The sequence below is a fragment of the Macrosteles quadrilineatus genome, unplaced genomic scaffold (assembly GCF_028750875.1).
Source record: "Macrosteles quadrilineatus isolate MER2022 unplaced genomic scaffold, UCM_ALF_1.0 Scaffold_1__1_contigs__length_201487025, whole genome shotgun sequence".
In the NCBI taxonomy this organism is placed as follows: domain Eukaryota; kingdom Metazoa; phylum Arthropoda; class Insecta; order Hemiptera; family Cicadellidae; genus Macrosteles; species Macrosteles quadrilineatus.
In genome coordinates this window covers 149,151,078-149,176,811 of record NW_026542594.1, presented here as the reverse complement: position 1 = coordinate 149,176,811, position 25,734 = coordinate 149,151,078, and the positions used below count along the sequence as shown (strand labels likewise).

The following is a 25,734-nucleotide window of genomic DNA, read 5'->3' as shown; positions in this document are numbered from 1 at the left end:
ATCTGTGATCCCAGCAAATGATGATCATCTTTGTTTATCCTATGGACATAATGATCCTTTATTTGTTTGAGGAAAAACACAAGACGTTTTTACTGACCAAGCAAACTTCGCAGACTTCTTCCAACATCACAATACTTGTTGGATATGTTTAATTTTTATTATTTTAACTCAAATAATTCCTTACTGTATTTATACAATTTTCTGTTTCAAACAATGTCTTTGACCAAGTAATATTTCCTTTATTCAGCCGCTCCTCACGATAACAAAGGTATGCGGCCTTTATCCTCACCGATGATATCCTTGCAAACGACACAGTCCAGTGTCATCCGGCAACGGGAAATCATAATCTTTCTATGGTTTATCCGCACCATTTTTTCATAATCCCGCAACGGCCACAACGTTACAATATTCAGATTTCAGTTCCTTTTAATCAGTCTGTATAGTGAGTAGGCTAAGTAAAATTCACACCTATTTTATTTATTTTTAACAAGGAATTAATTTTTTTTCTTTGCACGGACAATTATTTGTGAATAGTGCAAATTAGCATTTCAACATGGACTGGACATGGACACTCGTAAACGCCGCCATTGCTCAGTGCTTCAGGTCAGGTCAAACACTGCTTTAGCTTCACTAAGGTCTGTGACAGTATAATTTTAATATTGGTTTGCACTTAACAAGATACAAACTTTCAAGAATCAAAATTTAGTAGCCTAATTAAGGCTGATTAGTATTTCATTCAACTTTTGATAGCTAGGAACTATTTTTACGCATTTTACCCAACAATACTCTTTAATTTAAAATATTAAAAAATTATTTTGCCTCATTCAATGGGTCTCTGTCACAGATTATATAGAAACAAGACCAGGGTTGGATCTGTTCTCGTTCAAAAATACTGGCGTTGAAACACACAAAATAAAAAAGGATCCATTTGATTTAAATAAGACTTATTCTGGAAGCTAAATGAACGTTATATTACTGTAGTATTTTGATGATAAACTGAATCCAACTAAATCTTGCTTGGTGTTTAGAATAAATTTCTAAAAAGATAAATATTCAACATAAATAGAAAATTGTTGTGATAAACAAAGTTGGTGACAGTTTAATCTTGTATAGAAAATCCTAGTTAAAAACGTTTAGATAAAACATGGCTTTTGGAATATATACATTAAAGTTAATAGATAGTAGGCTATTATTTTAAATAGGTACAGCATTCAAGATGTGGTTTGCAATTAAAATGACTGTAAACAGTATATAAAAAGTTTATTGGTGTAAGTTAGCATATATATAAAAGTATTAAAAACAAAAAAAATATTTCTCTGCAAATAAGAAAATAATATTAAATACTTTTTTTCAAAATTTGAACGCCTTTTTATTGTCTCACTGCAGTAGAACCCAATTATCTGAATTAATTGGGACTGTACCCTATTTGTATGAAAAAATCCAATAACAGGATTTTTACAAAAATTTGGGGTATTTTGCAGAATTGTAATCGCATAACGCATCTGCGAAGATTTTGCGATTGAAAAATGCATGCTTTCACTGCGATTTCAGAGAATAATTCAGCGCAGGAAAAAATGTTGATGTCAAATACAAGACCGCGGAAGATGTTCAAGATTTTGCTGCTAATGTGGAAAACAAAACAATGACGATGTTTCCGTGACCGCGGGGGACAATGATGATGTGTACTCGACTGTGGGATGAGTTTAACATTTTGCCACAATCACGGCTTCTGCCTTATAACAATTTATTACGTACTGTAGTTTTAAGTTTTTATAATTGTTTATATAAATTACTTGGATAATTGGCAATTCAGATAGTTGGAGATTGGATAGTTGGAGTTCTACTGTATATGGAATGTTACATTAATATAATGTAACATTCTTACAAATGGAATGAATATCATGTTTTCAAAACACTAAATTCACCATCAGTCTTTTGAGTATTTATTATACCATTTCTTGAACACTTCCATCAGCCATCCCAAAGTAGATTTTTTTGGCCATTCCAACAAAAAGCCCTGTCTCCACGACTCCTATGGACAAAAGAAAATAATTTTTAATCAAACAAAACCAATAGCTGTAATAACAAAATAGAAGCATAGGCAAAATAGAAACATAAAGCATGGCGTCCCGCAAGGGTCTATTCTTGGACCTTTAATTTTTATTTGTTATGTTGAGAATATACCAAACTGTCTATGTAAAAAAGAAATATATAACACTTCACTTAACTCATACAGTATGCTAACGATTCTAATCTTATTGTATCTACTAAATTCCAGATTGATCTGGAAGTAGCGGCTCATATAGAATTATCACAAATCTAAGAATTTTTAATAAACAATTGATTAATAAATATTAAATTCACAAAAAACAAATTTTGTTTCATTCAGAACAAAGCAGAACAAAAATAAATGTAGCCCTCATATTTTTATTTAAAAGAACACAATAAAAAATAAATTGTACAAAATTGTTCGGTATCCATATTGATGAATGTCTTTAAATTCAATCAGGCAAATGCTATTGGCTTAGTCTGAAGTTTGGCTGCGGCAGAGATGTTTAACAATATCCTCGTGAAATTGAGTTGAGAGATATATACCTTGATTTTTGCTTGGATGGAACAAAATTCCACATTTCCCAGCAAATTCAGCTGAGGGACTCGTTAATGACACATTAGATAGAATTTGTTAATAACACTAGATTTGTAACTTATTAAGTTGAGCTTTACACTCACCAGGAATTGTTTTGATTGACACATCGACCTTACTCCAATTCAAGGAATCACTTGGGAAAAACCAATCCAGAATGAAATTTCCATTGTCAGTTATAACAGGGCCCTGTAACAGAGCAGAGAATAAATACAAACAAACTGAGATCTCACTATGCAGTCAATCTTACCAAACTCACATCTGATCTCGTCAAAAGGCAATACTGTACATCTGAATTACATACTAGTTACAGGTACTTTGGTCAAACATTTCCACATCATAAGAGCATTTATTATGTTCAATATGAAAAACAAATGTCTTTAAGAATTTGTGATTGATTAGAAATTTTTATAAGAATCATACTTTATATCATAACTCTTCAATGGGAACTGGACACGAACATAGTAATGAACAAAAGGTAAAATAATATAACACGATTTAACAAGACAGTTTTTGTGAGGATTAGATTGTGAAATATTCAACTTTAGTTTGACTGTGATTATCAACCATATTGGCAAAGTTATTGTTTGAAATATTAGAAACTGCGTTAATGACTTTCTATTTTTAAGTCTTTCTGCTTGAGTATTATGATAGTAAACAGCTTTTCTTTATACTTTTAGTATTAGTAATAGTAATCAAAGATTGCAGTTTTTTAAGATAAGTTATTTATTTTATTGTTTTCTTAGGTCTTGTAATAATTTTGTCTATATTTTTTATATTATTTAATAAAATTCTTAAACTTAAAATTACAACTTGGTAGTAGAATAAAAACTATTAACCGTTTGAGTGCTACGTGAATATTGTATATAGTAAGACATTTTTTGTTTGGCTTTTACAGTAGACCCCCTCTTAACCGACCCTAATGGGACCGGACCTAGGTTGGATAACTCAAAAGGTCGGTTAAAACGGGCAATCCCTAAAATCATAATACAATGAAGTGCTATTCATTTGGAATTATATAGGCTAATCATTATTTTGAAGTCATACTTGCATTATTTATAAAATAAATTACTCTTATCTCCTTTTTCGTATTGACAGAAAAGTCACAAATAAACACAAAACACGGTTAAGTCAAATAGGCCTACTTTCAGTGGAATATATTATAATACTAGGCAAGAGTCAATACAAATTTATCAATAAAAATATTTCAATAACTTTAGTACTGTAATGTATTAATTGATACAGTACAGAACCTTTTGTCGAAATTAAAGATGCAAGCAACCATTTTGTTACAAGACAGGATGTTTATAACCTCTCAAAGGAGGCTCCAGGCACAAAAAGTATCTTGACCTTGGAGTTGTAAACCCCCTTTCCCTGCCCTCCCTACAAGTTGTGTTGTTTCTGTTTGTTTACTCCAGTGATAAGATAATCAGATAAAGCACTTTATGATGTTATAAATTTGCCATACAGATAACAAATCAGATCAGATGTGATAAGATAATCAGTTAACGCACTTTATGATGTTATAAATTTGCCATACAGATAACAAATCAGATCAGATGTGCTCACGCTAAGAACGATGATGACAAACTGACAATAATTACAATAACAATAATCGCTATGCTATAATTTTTGTGATCAATACAAAATAATTTATTCTTAGTCATATCCTGTTGAGATAAGCGTATGGTTCAGTTCTCATCGCCCAGCGTGGGAGCAGAAATGCTGAGATTCCTAGAAAGCGGCGGTTAAACCGAACTGCTCTCAAAGCAAGGTCGGTTAAAACAAACTGTATTATTTTACGATCGAAGGCAGATAATCCGATTATCGGTTAATACGAGGTCGGTTAAGAGGGAGTCTACTGTAATTCCATTACCTGTTGTTAATTGTAACTGTTTTGTTTTCACTATTTTATTAATCAGGCTAAATAGGAATAATAAGAAAATAACAAATATACAAAGAAAAGTCTTGGTATTTGCAGTAAACAGTAAATAAAATTGTGTTTTCGTTGTAAATTTCCAAGTTTTCTCATAAATTGTTCTGATAGCATTATTTTAAACCAAAATTTCATAAAATCAAAAGGCATCTAGTTTACAATGTAACATTGAATTGAATTTAAACTTGATTTAGTTTGATAAGGTTATTATAAATATAGCTTTTTTTTAGGAAAAAAACCTGTTTGTCAGTAAAGCCTCATTTACACCATTTATGATCACTGTTGTGGTTCAGCTGAAAAATATCATTTAAATAGTCCATGACTAACTAGTGATGCTACGTAGTAACACATTGAACAACTAGGTTTTAGAGCCGTCGGGTGCGCCATCTGTTAGCAATTGACGTCAGCTTAAATACCAAATTTTACTTCATATTCTCCAAGCACAGATAGCCGAGAAGAGTAGGGTGTGTGTCACTTGGCCAGTGGCATTCGTTTGATCGGGTTCGATTCCCGTCCTGTGTGGCAAATAATTGGTGACCTGTGTGTTTGTAGCAATATACTACAACCAATGGGGCATAGTGAGGTGTTCATAATCCTTGGTTTAGACATACACCTCGAATCATCGGATTGAGCGAATCTTTTAGCTAAGTGGTAGTTAGTGTATCCTATAAACATGCAGGTCACCAATGGCCGTTATGCTACATTTTGTTAAAATAACCTTTCTCTCTATATCCCTTAGAGATTTTAGTTAACAACGATATATCGTTGCATAGCACTCAAAGGGTTAAATAACATATTTAAAATTTGCTGTAGTTAAAACTACTAGTGTGCCTTCAAGTATTTATTTTTAAAAAACAGTGTTGATTAAATAGGAATATTTATTAGAGTTATACTTTATATAATACTAGCTGGCCCGACAGACGTCGTCCTGTCCTAATGTGGTTTTATGTCAAATGCTCGTTCATTTTCAAGATGAGCTCGTTCGCATGGCTCTAACACGTCCTGGTTGCAGTTCGCTCGCTACACTCACTCACCTTTTGGTTGCAAATTAGCTGTTGTCATAAATTTAAAAAAATAATAGTGCTGCACCCTGTTGGTAAACGTATTAACTTTTTAATGCTATTGAACATCACAGAATCAAATTGTTTAGTTCAACCAGCTGTTACGATTCTTTAATTTCATTTAAATATGAGTACTCATAAGGTTAGCAATTAGCATAGGAAACTCCAGAGCCACTGGGGCGGAGCCCTTTTGACCAATCTGCACCATACTTCATACAAACCATCCTTGAATAATGCTTAATAATGCCTGAAAGTTTCATTACAATCTGTTGAGCGGTTTCGGAGTCCGTAAAGGACAACAAACAAACAAACAAACAAACAAACATACATTGGATTTTATATACAGGGTGTTCATAAAAAAACGTTTCAGGACTTTGGGAAATGAATCCTCATACTAAGAGGAAGAAAAAAGTTTATGTGAAGGTATGTCCGAAAATGCATATATACCCAGTTATCCACCATTTTGTTTTTTATACAAAGATATTTTTATCTATGAAGTTTTTTATTTGATGATTATGAAATTTGGTAACCATGTTAACACACACAAGACCTATAATTGAAAAAATAATCAAGTTGTTCCAATTGTAAATTTCAAAATGGCGGCCGTTTGAATTTTTCTAACTTAAATAACTCAAAAACGGCTGATTCTATGAAAAAATGTCAAGAATACTTTTTTTTGCATTTTTAATTCCCTATCAAACGATAAGAAGATCAAAAATATCAGATAAATGAAATTTAACGTTTTTTGTGTAAAAATAAGGCAAAATTAAGGGTTCCCCGACTAATTTTGCCTTATTTTTACACAAAAAAACTTTATATTTAAGTTATTTTTTGTCTGATCTTGGTATTATTTGATAGGGAATTAAAAACGCTAAAAAAAGTATTCCTGACATCTTTTCATAGAATTAGCCGTTTTTGAGTTATTTAAGTTAGAAAAATTCAAACGGCCGCCATTTTGAAATTTACAATTGGAACAACTTTATTATTTTTTCTATTATAGGTCTTGTGTATGTTAACATGGTTACCAAATTTCATTATCATCAAATGAAAAACTTCATAGATAAAAATATTTTTGTATAAAAAACAAAATGGCGGATAGCTGGGTAAATATGCATTTTCGGACATACCTTCACATAAACTTTTTTCTTCCTTTTAGTATGAGGATTCATTTCCTAATGTCCTGAAACGTTTTTTATGGACACCCTGTATATAGATTTAAGATAAAAGAAGAATATATAAGGTAAAATACAACCCATGTTTCTAAAAGAACAGACAGTACCTTATGAATACATATACATGGGTCTTAGAAATGTATAATAATTAGTGATGTGTCAATACCAATATTTATCGATTCTCGATACGATACCTGAAAAATCAATTCTCGATAACAATACCAATATACCATTCTTTTATTGTTTTACCAAATTTTCTGAAAGGATTAGTTTTAATCCACCAACCCCTGTCTTTATGTCCTTCCATTAAGTATTTTTGAGTTAATAGGGTGTTTTTCAAGTAAAGAAAAATGTATGCACAGCAATGATTTAGCAGATCCAACTAGCCAATTTAAGTTTAACCCTTTCTAAACACATTAAAAAAAACGACCATTTTAAAGATAGGTATGCTAAATGAAGATCTAACAACAAAAATGAAAAACAAAATGAATTATACTGGTGTGCTAGGCTGACACTTTTCGTTAAGCCAAACTCGAGGTAAAATCGTGATCATCGCCAGCGGTCGTGGAGATGTCATCTTCGTCTTCTGGGATCACTGCAAAATCTCAAATATCTTCCTCAATTATAGAAACATCATCATCCTCTTTCGTGGTCACTAAAACGTCATCGTCGTCTCCCACGATCGCGGCAAAATCACAAAATTCTTCTGCGGCCGTGTAGACGTAAGTAATTATTGACTCCCGCGGTCACGGAAACATCTCCAGCGGCCGAGAAGACGTCATCATCGTCTCTGGCGGTCTCAGAAATGTCTTCGTAGTCTTGCGCATTCTTGGCAATAGCGGTCATTTTCCGGTCGCGTTGGTGTGAAGGATATTGGTATCGGAATTGACTTTAGACGATAGATTCTCGATACCGATACCAACGGCCAAGTATTGGTGGTATTGAGAATCGACACATCCCTAATAATAACAAACAAAAAAGAAACAGTACATCTGTATATCTGTCTATATAATTTTTATAGTTTTTAAATTTAATCAGAGCTGTCTCAAGTTAATTAATTGTTATTAACACGATCCCTTCTGCAATAGTACGAAATTTTTCATTCACATGGACCAGCGACGCACATATGCGACGGCCGGTTTCCACTCATAGACTGCCGTCGCATATTTGCGTCGGGGTCCTAATGTTATTAAAATGCTTATATCTTTGTAACGGTCTATTTGAAGGCACTGAATTCCCTGCAGTGGTCTACAGAGATGTCTGACGCACAACTGCGTCGCTTGGTCTGTGGATATGATGATTGGTGACGTCATAATGATAGTTGAAAAAACTGGTCTTTACTTTTCTGCATCACTGTATGTATGTATGCTGCATTATCCTATGTAGCTTTTATATTTGTTCAATTATAAACTGTTATTGAATAATCTGTTTTGTTTACTTACTTTCACCTCAAAACACAAAAAAATGAACTGTCGCATATACGTTCGCATAAACCTGTTTTACAGGTTTTCGCCCGTTGTCTGTGTGTACCGTTACACCAAGTAACAGCCGGTCTATGCGTAAGATTCAAATGTATACCTCGGTCTGTGGCAATGACCATGGCGTCGCATATATGCGACGCTCAGTAGCGAACGTGTTAATTAGTCACTTTAAGCAATTTTGTAATTTTAGATGAATTCCTATAGAGAACATTTTTTAGTACAAATTAGTATTTAGTTTTGTGCCAGACAACATTCTTAATTTATTTATCTTTATTCTTAACCCTTCTATCTTAATATCTTCCCAAGCGCTGCAGGGTGAAGCCCTAACTCACTACACGATCAATAATTTGGTAGGGGTTAAAAATTTATTTTGAAATTATGTTTTTCCATTTCTATAGCATGGTTGAAGTAAAGTTGATTATAGACACCTTTTTAACACGTTCACTGCTAATGACGCACTTGTGCGTCATAAGTATATTAGCAGATATATAATACATGATGTATATAATTACATAATATATTTTAATCCACAATTTATAGTATAAAATTTATTTAATTAAAGATATATTGTCACTCAATTAACATGATCATGTTAATGTTTATGTTTTTTAGCCATTTATAAAAGTATTACATATCATTAGCAGTGAATGTGTTAAATCAAAATAATATTTAGAAGTTTCATTACCATAATTGAAGTGACGTATATACGTACAACGCTCGCTAAAGAATGCATTGATCCGTATGTGTATGTCTAAGGCTTGTAAATTTTGTTTAGGAAAAACATTTACAAACTGTTAAAAAGGCAACAATATTTAGGCGGTTTAAGGGAAAGACATCTATCCTCTCCACTTGAACTTTAAAATAACAGCTCAACAGCTGATCAAGCAACATGCATTAACTTAAATACAAAAAATTGGTGGGAGAACTTCCCTTTTGAACCCCCTAAATATTGTGTGTATAATCATAATAGCCTACAATAAAAAATATTGATTCTGATCATTCAATGTAAACGCCATCTTTAATACAACACAACACATTCTAATGCACTGAACATATTCCACTAATCTTATCTTACTAGATTTACTTCACTAGTCTGCGCAAAACAATAATATGAGGATGACTCAGCCAGTCGGTTTTGTAAACAACAGATGTTAGGAGATGCCAGCCCACCAATCAGAAATTTACAACAAAAATAAAAAAGTTATTAGACCAATAATATTGATTAATGGCCTAAGGTAACAGTTAACTGTTTAACTGTTGACGGCCAAGAAAGAACCATTAAAATAACTAAATTACGTTAACATTTTCTGACGAATATATGCGTTGTACGCTTGTGACCTTCAGGTTGAGCTGTAAGGTTGAATCTATTAGATTCAAGATTCAAGATTCAAGATCTTTATTTGTCATTAAGCAATACAAGTATTACAATAGACATCGTCAAAGTTTTTTTTTTTTTTTTTTTTTTTTTTTTTTTTTAATAATACATACAGTTAATTTCCTGTTTAGTGGTTTAATATTTACCACCAACCCTCACAACTGAATAGCGTCGTTGACGTATATATACAGCCAACGCTTGGGAAGGATTAATATTACTATGTATAGACAAATTACTACTTACAGCTTTCATTTTTGCCATACGAAGTTTAGCTTCACCACCGAACATTTTCTGGATCTTGAGTTGTATGGGGATATAAGCCATGGGTATAACTTCAATAGGAATACCCTTTTTATAATTCTCTCCTAGGTTTACAGATTTTTTCCTGAAAAAAAAATCATAAACAATATTAGGGTATGTTTACATTTAAGTGTTTGCTCATTTTATCCAAGGGTGATCGGTTCTAGATCTATATCCATACATTACATCATGATAGGTCATTGCAATAACACTTAGCAAGTCAGTTGTGATTAGCGGCATTTTAACCTGAGATCTTGTGGGCCGAAAGCCCCAGGCTTTACCACTATACCAGCTTCCCTCTCCATTAGAAACTAGATAACAATGTGTATAAGTTTTCTGCACATCCAGGTTTTATTTGAATTTGTTTTTTTTTTTACTGGCTTGACGAGATTTCCAGGTTGTTGTTTTTTAATTTACCAATTTCAGTGTATTGTTTTGAATAATTTTAAATGGATTATCAAAATATGATAAAACCCCTTATTTTTACATTATCTAATAGCATATGTGGATAGGGATACATGCTTAAACAAGTACACTAGATATACTTATCAAGTAAATTAAGTAAAAATAAACTGCATTAAGAATCATGTGGGAGAATAAGAAAGAAATCTAAAGCTACGTGAAAACAATCAAGACATATGCTACAGGTTCATGTATCAAACAATGCATTTTAAAAGAGTAAAAATGATTTTTGTATAAACACAACAGTTTTAGGCTTTTATGGGAAATAAATTAAACTTACGTATAATCAGCAATGATGTACAGCTCCTTGGCGCAAGACGCAATGATCTTCTCTTGAGTCAAACAGCCACCACCTCCTTTGATCAACACCTTGTCCTTGTCTACTTCATCTGCTCCATCAATGGCCAGGTCCAGCTACGAGACAAACCAGCCACTAGGTCCAGTGATATCACTAGGCCTACTACAGTTAAAAACTGATAGATAAGTTAAAGAACTAATTACTTCCATGCTTCCTATCATTGCAGGGCGCTTGGTATTGATTTGATTCAAATTATTATTTTTCATAACTTGTTGAAGGTACCAAAATTTGGAATGTCAAAAAAAAGCCAAAAGGCTTTAGAATCTTTTGGAGAGTGTAGTTATTTAATGTTAATTAAGTGACAACAAAATAAAACTAATTACCGGTAACACAAAATAATTAAAAATATGTTATAATGATGATCAACCCTACAAAAATATCTTTTTATTTTGGAACATTTATTTTGACATATTTGGCCTTGATAGTGATATCAAAAGAAATTAAATCTCAGCATTGCAAAATGTTGGAGTTCAATCATCATCATATCAAACAAAATTATTCAGATTATCGGCCAAGATTTAGATTATCTTAACACATTGAATTAACATCACTGAACGTAATGGTTTCATCAATTGATAAGTGTTAGATAACTACATGCTTTAAAACAGCATTGTTTAAATACTTTTTTCAACTAATTAGTGAACACAAGATAAAAAACAACTTGATTGTTTCGGTATTTTCTACAGAGAGTGTAAATATATTTAGAAAAAAGAGTACTTTGGTATTATCCGGAGGCCCCTTATTTTAGAGGAATTTTTCACTGGAGACCAAAAATAACTACATAGTTGGAAAGAACAAACTTTAATTGAACTACTGTCTTCAAATTTTACATGATTACGATTAGCGGCATTTGAGCTCTGCCTCCCAGAAAGCAGCAATGTCGGCAAGGATTGAGTTGAATGCGTCGTCGCCGACGCTGGCTACAGCGGTTATGTTAGGTTGGGTTATCATAAATATTTTTGTAGGACCTTCCTCATTTCGTTATGAATCAAACGATACCAGTCATTACACTGACCCAGATACAGGGGGTGGCAGGAGATGCGCGAGCTCCGGTCAAAGACGTGACCTTGGTCTACTTAGAAGGGATTTGGGATATTGTCAGTATTCAATAGTTTCTACAATGACAATAAATTGTTTAAACTCAAACGATACTGAAATCATTGCTAATGGCAAATCCTCATTCATTTAGTTACGATCAAATGAATTATGCTAAAAACACCTACTTACCTGTGGATGATTTTCTAGATCGCTGAGTATCAATTTATGTTCAATGATTAACTGTCGGGCTTGGAAAGATGTTGGTACACAAACAACATGAAGATTTTCCTTATGAACTCTTTGAGCTAAAACATATTAAAAACTACATAATTAGTTAATACCACGGGCTGCACGGACCGGGATAAAGGTTTACGGTTGCTGGACTAGGACGGACTGACGTAGTGGATAGATACACGGGTATAGCGTGGTCGCGGCAGCCAATGAGAATTTATTAAAAATCACCTGATATGACGTCACAGACGTGGCGTGATATGGTGTGATGTACACACACACTAACAAACATTTACATTTGATACAAATCTGGTTTCCAACAAGAAACGCTGTTTTGCAAATATATTCAATACATTTAAAATCATTAAATATACTAAAGTTATCTTCTATAGTACAGTCCCAAAGAGCAGGATTCTTCTCCACTACACAAATAAACATTTTCTGTTAACTTTTTTGGTCAACGACCTTTGACATTTCTTTCAGTCTTTCTTCCTTCTTCACGATATTATGTTTTCCACATTAGAAGGAAATAGAAACATTCCTTACGGTATAGAAATTTATGGAGGAACAAGTAAATTCAATTTAAACAAAATTTTACATTTACAAAAAGAAGCCATTAGGTATCCTTAATCTCGATATAAACGAATCCTGTAAAAATCATTTTAAAGAATTAGAGTTCTTTACCGTTTTTAGTCTCTATATTTATAAGACGATAATGTATGTTAAAAATCATGAATCAGAACTTCAAAGACAGAAAGACGTACATAATTATAACACTAGAAACAAACTAAACTTCATAACTAAAAAACATAAAAAAGAAAAATTTAAGGAAAGTCCTAATTATATTGGAATCAAATTCATGCATTCCCTACCCAGCAGTATTAGAAACGAAAGTAGCGTAAATAAATTCAAAAATAAACTTAAGGGGTTTTTAATTTATAGCGAATTTTATAGTTTAGAAAGTTTTGAACACTGTAAGAAAAAAACTGTATGACTAAGCAAGTAGCGAAGTAGGTGAAATCATGTGAAGTAGTTTTAGGTTGATGACACATTCATGTACACTTGTTGTATGTATTGAATAAAGATTTATTGGTTGATTGATTGATTAATAAACAACATTAGAATTAAATAGCCCACACTTTATATAAGTAAAAACCTAATCTCACAACATTCGGCACACTGTTTTTTTTAGTCAAGCACTTGCTTCCAATGGTGCACGCGCATCGATCTGTGTGACTAGCCATGTCGCCAGCCACCGTAGTGTGGCAAGCTGCCATATAACCAAATGTTAAAAAGTGCACTTCCACAGCTTGGAGCAGCCACGGCTCGGGTGGCCAACGACTGTATAGTTGCAAACAGCCAATGTGCCCATGGCTGTTTTAGCCACCCCAGTAATAGGTTATTAAAATGTTATTACTTGAATTCTATTACATTTTAATTAGTCTAAATGTCGAAAAAGGAATATGTTTAGTAAAATAATATAACACGATGATAAACAATACCCCCGCCGCAGCAAACCTGCCGTCTAAGCGAATTTCCATTTGGCTGAATTGATTTTCAATTGATCTATTTAAATAACATTAGGTTTAACGAGTACTTAGGTTTGCTGCTACAAGGAAACTAATAAAGTGTGTGTTTTAAGTAAAATAATTATTGCTTAGTAGAAAATGAATATATTTGCCAAGTTTGATCAAAAGATATCCATAAACAAGCAAACTACAACATTTTACAATATTCTCCATAAAAATAACATGGGAATTTTAAATTTACAATTTTTTCAGTTTTCTCCGTAACCAATAACCGTACAAAAACACTTTGATATACTGAATTGTTTGTTTTTTTAAGCTCTTTAAGAAGGTTTAGAGAAAAATTTGGAAATTTTGTGTTTTGAGGGTCAAAAGTGAGAAAAACCAATTTTTACTCCATAAAACCCCCCATAAAACCCTGTTCCCATGGTCCGATGATGCTGGATCGCGAACTCATTCAAGTTTATCCCGCCTTACACCTTCAAACCAAATTTCATCAAAATCGGATAAAAATTACTCAAGTTATCGTGTTCACGGACACATATATATATAAATCTATATATATATATATATATATGTATATATATATATACATATATAAAAATTTGAACGAATGGTGTTTTTGGCCTCTGGAGACATCAAAATGAAAAAGTAAATCGGTCCCGGGCCTACGTCTTACCATGAGACCTACGGTAATAGCTACTTCCCTATAGGGAAATTCGCTAAAAGCAAATGTAAATACAAAAGCATTAACCAGGCCTATTTTATTCGGCCCACAACGCAAGTACAATGTTGCAGTACTGTCAAAAGAGCAGTTTTTGCTGCAGTATAATGAAAATCTTCACCCAACCCCCAAAAAATTTGTTTTACAAAAATCTCAACAAATAAATATTAAATTTTCTAGAAACTAAAATCCATATAATAAAGCAGAGGAATTTATTTTTCCATAGTATTTTTATTTTTTGTTATGATTTGAGCAGTAAGTTAGTTTACTGTTTTATTAATTGTTGGTTGTTATCTTATAGCCAAAACATTTCTTTTTCTAATTCAAATTAATATGGTTATACAGGGTGACAATTAACCCATTGGGGAAGAACTTAATGCGCTGCCTGCAGCACCCTCTGTTGGCAATTAATTTTATGGAATTTGTACCAATCACAAGACAAGGCTTGTGCGACCTTTGCCACATCACCCGTTGACGACACTAATTAAAATACTAAACAATATTTTTAAATCAGCTGGTATTATTTGATTTGGCAACACTGCCACTATCCTCATTGGCTCCTTCAAAGTCACATGGTAAATAGGCTCCTCCCTCAACTGCAAACTTTCGTGACCCCGACTATAGGTAATAAATTAATAATTCTTTCGTCATCTTGTTCACAGTAAAATTATCTACAAAAAGTGATAATTAGATAGTCAAAGTGTAAAAAAAAATTATAAAGATTATAAAAATAAAAATTGTAAAAACAATTCTTTAAAAATAAACATGATTTACAATTTCCAAGATTAATCCAGACACCAAATGGAAATGACACTACTATTATGAAGTTCAATTGATTTCCTACATAGAAAAATCCCAAGTTGTGTGCTTTTAAATAAGTAATAACACAGAAAAAAAATGTTTTTTTACCTTACCGCAGCATATTTTTGGTAATATCTGGTTTCCATGGCAACACAGGCTAATTGTTTTTTATTCAAAAAATAAATTAGTAAATATACAAACCAAAGAAGCAAGATATTTATAAACATAATAAAATTAAGAAGAAACAAAAAGGCGGGGAAACAATAATATTAAAATAACTAATGGCGCTGCATAGTGGTGACATGAGCGACACTCGTAAGTTGGCCACCAGGCCTGCATCGGTGGACGAGTAACGCTCGTAAGTCGGCACCAATGGGTTAAGTCTGGAACCTCTTATTTAATTTTTAAACCACAATAGAACAAATTCCAAAGATCACACGTGCTTACTGGTGATAGTAACGCACACATCTGCCCAATTAAGCTAGGGTTTCCAAGATCACGCCGGTTGGACAGCGTGAGTGGACAAGCGTGATTACATAATCAAGTATAAATTGAAGCCATGTTTTATATGGGTGCGGTTGCCAAGCACGAGCGATCATGCCGGACATGAGTTTTCCCGCCATCTGTCCGGCGTGAGTCCTGAGCGTGGCACGCTGAAAATGACCCCAGTCTTTTCTGGCGTGCACGCCGAGCGGACAAGTGTAGGACTCTGTGAGGATTCTTGTAAAAATCACGCTTCTAGTTAAATTTCGGTGTGATTGTACTATAATTAAAATTTATTTAATAAAACTGTAACTATCATCCTTCATTGATTTTATTCTTTTCGGTGGTATTGTAATAGAATCAAATTGCTTTGAACAAATGGTTTGTTTTTTATTTCAACCAAAACTATTTTCATGGCTCTCTTTGTTACTAGAACCAGATGGTTGAGCTATGTTTGGTAGTTATTTTACTTATTTTAAGGACAATAAAGTTGTTTTAATAACTCCGATGTTGATTCAAACAGTACGGTATTGACGATATAGTATACATTTAGTTTGTTTGTAAATGTCTCATTTATATGCAATCTTTTGTCATTGTTGACAACTAGCTCATTTCTCAAGAGAAATAACCGCGAATGTCCGCTTTCTTGCAAACCACTCTCACACCGAGCTTCATCGGACATCCGCCGGACAAAGATTAGCACCAACGGACATCACGTCGGACAGATCACGCTGGCGTGATCTTGGAAACCCTAGCTTTACCGACCGGATAACTCCTTTGGGGGACGGTCTACAAGGAGTCAGACAAAACTCTTAAAAAGCAGCATAGGTCGAGTTTGGTTTCAAATTCAAGGTCTCTGTTAGTAAAATACAATGCCACAAACCCGAACTTAAACGGACAATGGAGTCAAAAATGACAGCTGTTTAACTATTCCTTGAATATGCAATGCTTATTATACTGTGAGGCGCCCACTAGAAGTCGGATGAAAATCATAAACGTAAGCATAGGTCGATATGCACATCACATTAAAGTTCTTTATTAGTAGAATACAATGCCGCAAATTCGAGCTCAAAATATCAGCTGGATAAAAAATGACAGCCGTTCAAAGATACAAAATGACAGGTTGAAGAAATATTTGAACGGCTGCCATTTTTGACGTGGTTGTCGGATTTGTGGCATTGTATTTTACTAACCTTTAATTTGATACCTACCAAACTTGACCTAAGCTGCTATTTAAGAATTTTGTCTGATTCCTTGTGGACCGTCCCCCAAAGAGGTTATCCGATCAGTAATTGTGCAGATGTGTGCGTTACTATCACCTGTAAGCACGTGTGGTATTTTTTCTATTGTAGTTTAAAAATTTAAAAGAGGTTCCAGACTTAATTGTCACCCTGTAGTTTTTTCATATGTAAAAATAGTTAACATTATATTCAATTGCAATGTCCAATTGGCCACTCACTAAACAAGACTGATCAAATTTGGGAATAGAACAATAAAACCCCAGCAGACGATGCACCGCAATTTTTATTATAGTTTTCGCAAGCGCCCCCGATACACCACGACTAGAATGCAGCGAGTGCCACGGCGAATTACAATCCATCTACAAATATTAAAATAATTTAAGTTACAAAAAGTTCCACCCCCCAGAGCCTTCCACCCTGGAGCGACTACTCCACTCGCTCCAAGGTCGCTATGCCACTGATCTACCACCTTCATGGGTCAGGTATTAAAAGATTAGTCTCCTTTTAAAAGATGGGAGGCTGTTCACTACGGTGGTTCTGTTCTGTACGGTGGTTTTAGGAGAGACTTACATTCTCCCAAAGGAAGATAGATCTAATTATGAATGGGTCTAATCAAAGAGTTGGTAGTACCATGTAGTACCGTATCTACAGTCGGGGCCATGAAATCAGATGGGTGAGTACCTATAAATGCGCTGTTGCCACATATGGGACCCGCAATACGAGGGAATCACTTACCCCGGCGCACAAGCTGGCAACACTGAGCGTCCAGCATTGCCTAGTCCATGCGTAGAGCCCCTACGCCCGGGAATAATACCGTTTAACAAATATAAACTTATCACACATCTCCATTACATTATACTCTTTAGACACCATGTGTTTCAGTCTTGCAATCAACTGATAGTTAAAACACTGCTTTAAATGGGAATTTTAAGCGCAAGATAACAAAGTTAACAAGGGTCTACAAAACCTACAAGAAAATGAATGTTAAAATTGTGAAACTATACAAAAGTATTGGTAAATAACCCCCCTATATATCATACAAATTTGAAGCTTGTAAGTGTAATAGATTTTTTGTAATCATTTTACAAGTTTGAGATTTACTCTAACATTGTGAAGAAATATCAATATTTTCCACTTTTTCCGTTGCATAAATTATATAGGTCTACCCCCGCCGCAGCAAACCTGCATACCAAGCTAATTTCCATTTACCCGGCTTGATTTCTACTAAAAAATAATCCCTAAAAATTGTCAAATGTATTTCTTATTTTTAAATAACATTAATTTTAGTGAGTACTTAGGTTTGCTGCTACAACGGGGAAGATATTTGGGTGTGTTTTTTTGTTGAAATGTTGATGGCTTAGTATGAAATAAACAAAATTACCAAATTTGATTAAAATATATCAACAAACAAGCAAACTACAACAGTTTATTTATTCTCCAAAAGAACAACATGGGAATTTTAAATTTACAATTTTTTAGATAATTATCTCCATAATCGTTGGGCATACAACAATGCTTCAATATACCAAATTTTTTTGTTTTCTGCTCTACAAAATAGTTTGGAGAGAAATTATGAATTTTTGTGTTTTTACTTAGGGACAAAATGGGAAAAATCAATTTTTACCCCATAAAACCCCCCATAAACCTCCGTTCCCATAGTCTGATCGTTCGCTGTAGTTCGCGAACTCGTTCGAATAAACGTAGGTTTACACGTTTGTACCAAATTTCATCAAAATCGGATCATTTTTGCTCGAGTTATCGCGCTAACGGACACATAATATATATATATATATATATGAATGTGGACGGATGGTGTTTTTGGCCTCTGGAAACCTCAAAACGAAGCAAAAATGAACTATTAATCATTTTAATAAAATAAATTATTCTTACAAAGTTGTTAAATGAGATCAGTGTCACCTTCAAGCCATTCATGGCGGGCATCTGCCGGTGCTGATATGGGAACGTCGCAAAATAACTCACTCGCCTGATTTCATGTCCCTGACTATAGTTTATATATTCTTTTAATAGTGACTTTTTGAGTCAAGTGAAGCATATAGCACATAAGGCACATTGAAAAAGTGAAAGGTAAAAATTTGTTGAGCTCTTACCTAACCGCTTCACTGCATACACTATGGTGGAGCCGCTTCCAATACCAATGATAGAATTATTCTGAAAATAAAAGTAAAAATGATAGGCTAATAATTGAAATGTTAAGATACATAATTTTTAAATAAATACAAAACAAATTACTAGATAGTCCAGGCCTAGTATCTTTCAAATTTTCTCATAAATGTAGGTAAGAGAAAAAATATATAGGCTGTATTTGAGATTATAATCCTTTTTGGAATAGTAGTTTTCATCACTAGGAGCGAAAGTGGCTCTTTTTGGTACGCAATCGTGTTTTACAAGTGGAGCTTGGAAATACGATTAAGTACCGAAAGGACACTTTTGCTCTGTGTGATGAACAACTATTTTCATCAAACACTGTGGAAATAGCCTTCCAATAAAGTCGTCCTCGATGTTTACATTTCTGTTGTTTACAAACATAGGCCTAGCATTAAAAAATATCTTGTGATTAGCAGCGTTTTCATAAAACACTGAAAATATTTTGATGTTAGCAAACTGAAAAATTTACCATATGTTTTTTCTGTTCCCTATTTTGAAGTTACCAGAAAATTGTGATTTTGTTGACGATTTAGAGAACTCAAAACGGCTGCTTTCCGGACAGTATGATGAAAAATATGATATATATACTATGATAAAGGTTATATGAGGTAATGTCCTTGCTTAGACAAATCAATTGCACTCTTATAACAATTTATATTAGCTCATAAATGATGCAGACCTCTAAAAATGTATAGGGTGTTTATTGTTTAAGGCATCCATATATAAATCCAAAAGTATCTCCATGAACTTTTGATAAAACAACAAGTCACACCCCCATAAGCCATATGCTTAAAATGTTCGTCATGACAAGAAACCTTGTCCAAAACTACAGTATCCATTATTTTTTTATTTAATTGCCCTTTAAGGCCGTAATTCCTTTCTAAAGGGAACTTTCCATATAGGCCTACCTACCTAATGTTAAAAATATCCCAGCTGTACCGCTGTACCTAACTTACTTATTTGTTTGTTATTCTTTCAATTTATTAGCCTACCTTATTAAAATTAGGTGCGTGATTATTTGTTTGTATTAGAGTCATTCTCAAATTAAGCGGAAATTTCAACATCTATAATTTAAAAAAATCTTTTACTTAATTTAAACAATATTTTTATTTAAACATGATGTTTATAACATAGTTAATCTGTAAAAAACATAAAGATAGGTCAAGAAAATTAATATGGCCAAATATGTGTAAATTTACTTTTTCGTCAAACATGGAGGTGACACCTCTCGACATGGAGGTGACAATTCTGTGAACTTTTAAGTTTGTCTAATAATGAATATTTTCATTTATAATATTTGTTGATAGGAAAATACTAAATCAATAGAATGCTAATCCATTAGCTTCAATGTATTGTTCTTTAACTTAAATAAACAAAAGTTTTAATCAAATTATGAAAATATAAATTACTTAAACAAATTGTGGCTACTCAGATGTTATGATTAATTACTCAAGTTTCATCTGGCTTAAAAAATATGTTATTGTGTATTTTCATTTCTGAAAGAGAACACTTGTAAGCCTAAACTGGCTGACTTTCGAAAATTAATTAGGTATTAATATTACTTTCTTCTTTAAAATGTCACCGAAGCATAATATGCAAGTAATTCTGATATCGATAAAGTTTGGCCGAGAAGGGTTAGATAAAATAAATTCAACAGTAGAATAATTCCAGGAACTAGGTTTATTATTGACATAGTTAGACAGATGACTTTATTTTATAAGTAAATATATTTATGTGGTTTTCAGCATCTTATTAAATATTTCATCATATTTTTTTATGTTTTCAAATCCGTAGTGTCGATTTGACACTGGGTGTGGAGGTTTGTTGATCCTGCACATTATGTGGGCTGGATTCAGCATTTGAATGTCAGGTGGTGAGGGCCAGAAGAACTTTTGCCCTGATCTGGCCATAAATGAAACTGTGATTTTTTTCTCCTTTGTTCTCTACGATTCCTAAAAATAAACACAACTTGTTAGGCTATGAGCATAGTCAACGGACAATAGTATGTAGGCCTACCCTCGTCTTTCGGCCCCTTTTTATATATATTTTAGTAGCAATCACCAAAAAAAAACAAAGCTAGAGAAACTGAACAAATTGTTAAATAAAAACAAATTTAACCTAAAAATTCTGTACTTTGGTAATTTATAACATTTTACAAAAGTTGTCAAAAACTTACCTGGGTACCACTGGGTGTCGTACACAACACCAACCCATGAACCCACATCCAACTCGTCATTCTCATCACTGTCTGAGGAATAAATGTCAGAATAGCGCACTCTGGTAAGCCTATGCGCTGTTTGATCTTCTTGATGTACTCCTGGATTGATTTTCATTACTCTTGAATTCTTACCTGTTGCACTTAGTTAAGGTAAATTTTAATTACTTCCTAAGATGTGTAGCCTACTAAACAAGATAAGATCACCCATAAGAGTGCTTTGCTTTTGCCTTTTCACTTTATTCTTTGTGATGCAATCTTTTATTCCTGGTTCAAGGCGACTAACATCATCTTGCTGAAAAAACTTTAATGCATCACCTTTCACTTTGATTTTGTTCTTTGTCTTATAAGTGATGGTTTGAGTTATCGTGTCAATTAGTTTGCTGTCATGGTTTATTTTTTTTAGATGTTTTTTATAAGACTGGAGTGGTAGCTTGTGCATTGATCGATATTTTTTTACAACTTTATACAGCCAATACAAAAGCAAATGCTTTTTTAGCTTTTCTTGAATGTTCATTTTTTTGTAGTTTTCCTCGATTTGAGTTGTTAAAGCAACACCAAATTCAAGTGCCTTCTTTACACGAGGAGACACGTGCTCACCACGCAAAATATTTTTTACTTTTTGCTGAGGACTATTTGTGTTTTTTCTGAGTTTCTTAAGTCGCATAAATCTTTTCTTATACTTTTCTTTACTTCTCCTCATTTTGTGCGTTTCGGTCTTAGATTTATCCAATTCCTTCTTAAGCCGTTTTATTTCCCTATAGGCTTTCGATTTGTTCCGTTTTGCTACTTTTTTCCCAGACATTTCTCTGCTGCTTCCAGCTCTACCCATACAAGCCTCTCTAGGAGCTGGTTCATCCTCCTGCAGCTCTACGTCACTCATTGGAGGAGAAATTACCAAGTTCCTCTGCAGCTTTTCTTTTTTGTCTAGATTTTCTTGTTTTTTCTACCCATCTTTTACGCTGGGCTCTTTTTTCTCTATCGGTGAGGTCCACAATAGGTTTTAATTTTACCCATTTGTTTTCTCTTGTTATACCTTTCCCGCTCTTTTCTTTTAAACTCTTCATAAAGTACTGGATCATTCTTAATCCTATCTCTTCTATTTTGTTCGCGTGCTTTTCTTTTAGCTCTTGCATCTTCAAGGTTCGTCTTCTTTCTTACCATTTTAACAAACTGCAAAATAAAATTAAAGATAAGAAGATAGTTATTATCAACTATCCCTTATCCTCTGTGCCGTGAACAGATCTTTTATTCTTCATAACCAACATTAAAGGTAGCGGTTAGGCTAGACAATGGTTATTCTTAAGCACTCCTAAAGCTTAGGCCTATTCAACAAAAAATACCAAAAATATTTTTTTTAAGTTGACTAAATTTAAGAAAGCCTACTAAAAATTGTTTTACTAAGTTGCAAAATACTTTGAAAACTACCTAATTATCACCTTTTTAATATTGATGAGAAGATAAAGCTAATTTTGTCACCTCCATGTATTCCATGTCACCTCCATGTTATACATAAAACATGGAGGTGACAGGCATGGAGGTGACAAAAGACATAACTTTACACTATGGAAGCTAACCTAAAAGTTTGGCATGCTTGATGGGTTTGGTAAGGGCATTTGTACACCAAAAACAAACAAAACAGTGCAAAATATTCTTCACATACTTAAAATTGTGATGTTTACAGATGGCATGGAGTTGACATGTCTAAAAAGAACTTTAAGCTTAGTGATAAATAAGATAATAATAAGGTACTTACAGAGCATCATAGACAACCCAACTGTCAAAATGGCTGTCTAGCCTCCTTTCTCATCTAACAAGAAGCTAGTGCTGCACTCTGGTGGATTTATAACGAACTTTTTCCAACTTGCCATGGAGGTGACAGAAACAGTGGGGACCAAACTTAATATTTTATTTCTCGCTTATTTTTTTTCTTGTAAATATTTTGTTTTATTATGAGTTTTATGAATGCTATCTTACTGTTAGTTTGTAAAATAAATGCAATTATATACAATAGTCTATGTGTTAAAGATGTCTAATAGTTTAAAAACTTGGAGAGGGACAGCCATGGAGGTGACATTATTGGGTGAAACTATTTTTTTAAATCACAAATTTTAATCAAATCTAACTTAAAAAATAATTATTTGTTAACAACATAATTTATAATACTTATAACAAATTAATAAGATATAAAAAAATGTTTTTAATTGTAAAAAATCACTGGGGACTCTAATTTCCACTTAATTTGAGAACGACTCATTATCTTTGACTACAATAGTCAATGGTATTACTGTATTGTTTTTTGTTTATTTCAGCTTAACTTAACCAATCAATAGTTTTATTAATACTTATAAAGTCAAGCGGGGTGAAGCAAGTGGGTAACAGCTAGTTTCTATAATTTTAAATGGCGGTAACTGTCAATAAATTAAGCACCCATGGATCCTTAGCATAATGTAGGTTCCTTAACGTAATAATTCAAACTATCTAAGATGATCATAATCCGTTTGCGGCCCATAATTCCTGCAAAAGTTATGTTAGAGGTTCGATTAAGATAGTTATATTAGTTTATATATAGGAAGGGGCCTAATAGTTGTTTTTTAGATCCTGAGAAAAGTTATTAGCTTTTTGATGGTTCAAAAGCTGTTCCTGATCATCTGGATTTAAATAAATGATCATGACTGATGAACCGGCTGATATTCATACATAATATATAGGCCTATATATAACTTATTTATATGACTTACGTTATTACCTTAATTACCTCCTTCGTCACCAAGACCAGCGATGCCGGATAGGTTGTGTCAATACTATTTACATATTACTAAAAATAAAAACTTTTCTCTTTAAATAAACTTTTATGTCATGGCGGTGGATACACCCATACTTTCAAAAAAATCTTTCAGGCTATAATATGGCCTATCTTTTAGCCATGTCTTCAGGGCAGTGCTAAACTTAGGAGCTTCCAGGTTCTTCAGTGTTTGGGGAAGACTATTGTAAATCCTGAGTGCCATGGTCGGGTATGAATTTTTTGTTTTTGAGAGTCTGCAGAAAGGGATGTCTATTTCATTGTTACGCCTGGTTTGATGTGCATGTATGGTACTTCTTGTAGGGAAATTTAATAGGTTGTCTTTAACATGGACGGAACACAGAAGGATGTATTGGTTATAGACTGTTAGGACCTTTGTTTTCATGAAGAGCGGCTTACAGTGATCCAGTCTCTTACTAAAAGTAATCACACGAATTGCCCCATTCCCCCTATTCCCATTAGCGCAATAACTCAAGCAAAGATTATCCAATTTTGATGAAATTTGGTACAAACGTGTAAACCTACATTTAAAAATTGGTTTTTTTCCATTTTTTACCCTAAAAACAAAAAAATGTTACTTAACTTACTAGCCAATAGACCTTACGCAAAAAATTCTAAAATATTATAAATTTAAAATTCCCATGTTATTCTTATGGAGAATAAGTAAACTTTTGTAGGCCTAGGCCTAGTTTGCTTGTTTATGAACATATTTTCATCAAATTTGGAGAATGCATTTATTTCTTACGAAGCCTAAACTATTACCATTTTACAAAAAAACATTTTTTTACCCTTGCTGTTGCAACAAACCTAAGTACTCCTTAAACTAATTCTATTCAAATAGGGAAAAAATGAGATATTTTAGTGTAGGCCTAAATCCAATCAGGCAAATGGAAATTTGCTTAGTCTGCAAGTTTGCTGCGGTGTGGTTATTTTACCTTAATGTTGTCATCAACTGCTCTGGATGCAGCCTGTTCTTTAGCTTTATCTACGAGTTCCATACTGTTCTGAGGTGCGTATCTGCGTATTCGATATTGATGATGGTTCGAAGTTCCAAAATTTGCAAAGGACGAAGTCAACTTTGGTAATAACAATAACCTAAAACTCAAACAAGCAGTAGACTTCACTAAAAAAGTCATACCGCCAATAGGAATAAAGAAGAAAGCCGGCGTCACATGTGCATGACAGCTGACGATAATGGTAAGCACAAAACAACAGAAATGTAGTTTTTGAAAAAGTATCATTTCCTAGGACCTTCAAAACTACGTTTAAAGGTTTTTATTCTAAGCACTATATTTAGTTACAATCATATTTTATACTGTTTCACTTATTGTTTTACGATAACCTCTCAAATAGCGCGTAGAATCATTAATAAGCACCTGTTATCAGTGAATCAGTGAGATTGCATGTTATGCAATAGATAAAGCTATAGTGGTCGTTGAATGGTGTTGAGTACATTTTAAATATTAGAACTTGCCGTTTTGACGTTATGAAACATTAAGTTTTGTATAATATATATTTTAAAACATGCTTTGTGCATTATATACTTTTTCAACTTTTTTTAATATTCAATCAATAACCAGGTATATATTGCATCCGGTTTATTAATATTAAATATGAATAGACCGGATGCAATATAGGCCTATACCAAAATTTTAACATCATCAATAGCTGAAGCGTGGAGCTTGATATGTTGCCGAATAACTTCTTGATCAGCCAT

General features: G+C 33.3%; 1 protein-coding gene across 1 annotated transcript; it reads right to left on the bottom strand.

The window, feature by feature from the left end:
- Nucleotides 1-1,243: 1,243 nt before the first annotated feature.
- Nucleotides 1,244-25,346, bottom strand: LOC128987238 (ribose-5-phosphate isomerase). The gene is made up of 7 exons (XM_054407991.1): nt 24,953-25,346; nt 18,942-19,002; nt 12,017-12,132; nt 10,712-10,845; nt 9,913-10,054; nt 2,731-2,833; nt 1,244-2,032 (listed from the first exon to the last, which is right to left on the bottom strand). The coding sequence occupies exons 1-7, from the start codon at nt 25,256-25,258 to the stop codon at nt 1,947-1,949; spliced, it is 948 nt and encodes a 315-aa protein (XP_054263966.1). The 5' UTR covers nt 25,259-25,346; the 3' UTR covers nt 1,244-1,946.
- Nucleotides 25,347-25,734: the final 388 nt, after the last annotated feature.

Coding starts and splice junctions, on each gene's coding strand:
- LOC128987238 (XM_054407991.1), bottom strand. CDS start 25,258: ATGATACTTTTTCAAAAACTACATTTCTGTTGTTTTGTGCTTACCATT. Junction 12,133..18,941: donor GTATGCAGTGAAGCGGTTAG/GTAAGAGCTCAA, acceptor AATATGTTTTAG/CTCAAAGAGTTCATAAGGAA. Junction 10,055..10,711: donor TACATCATTGCTGATTATAC/GTAAGTTTAATT, acceptor TTTTTTTTTCAG/GAAAAAATCTGTAAACCTAG.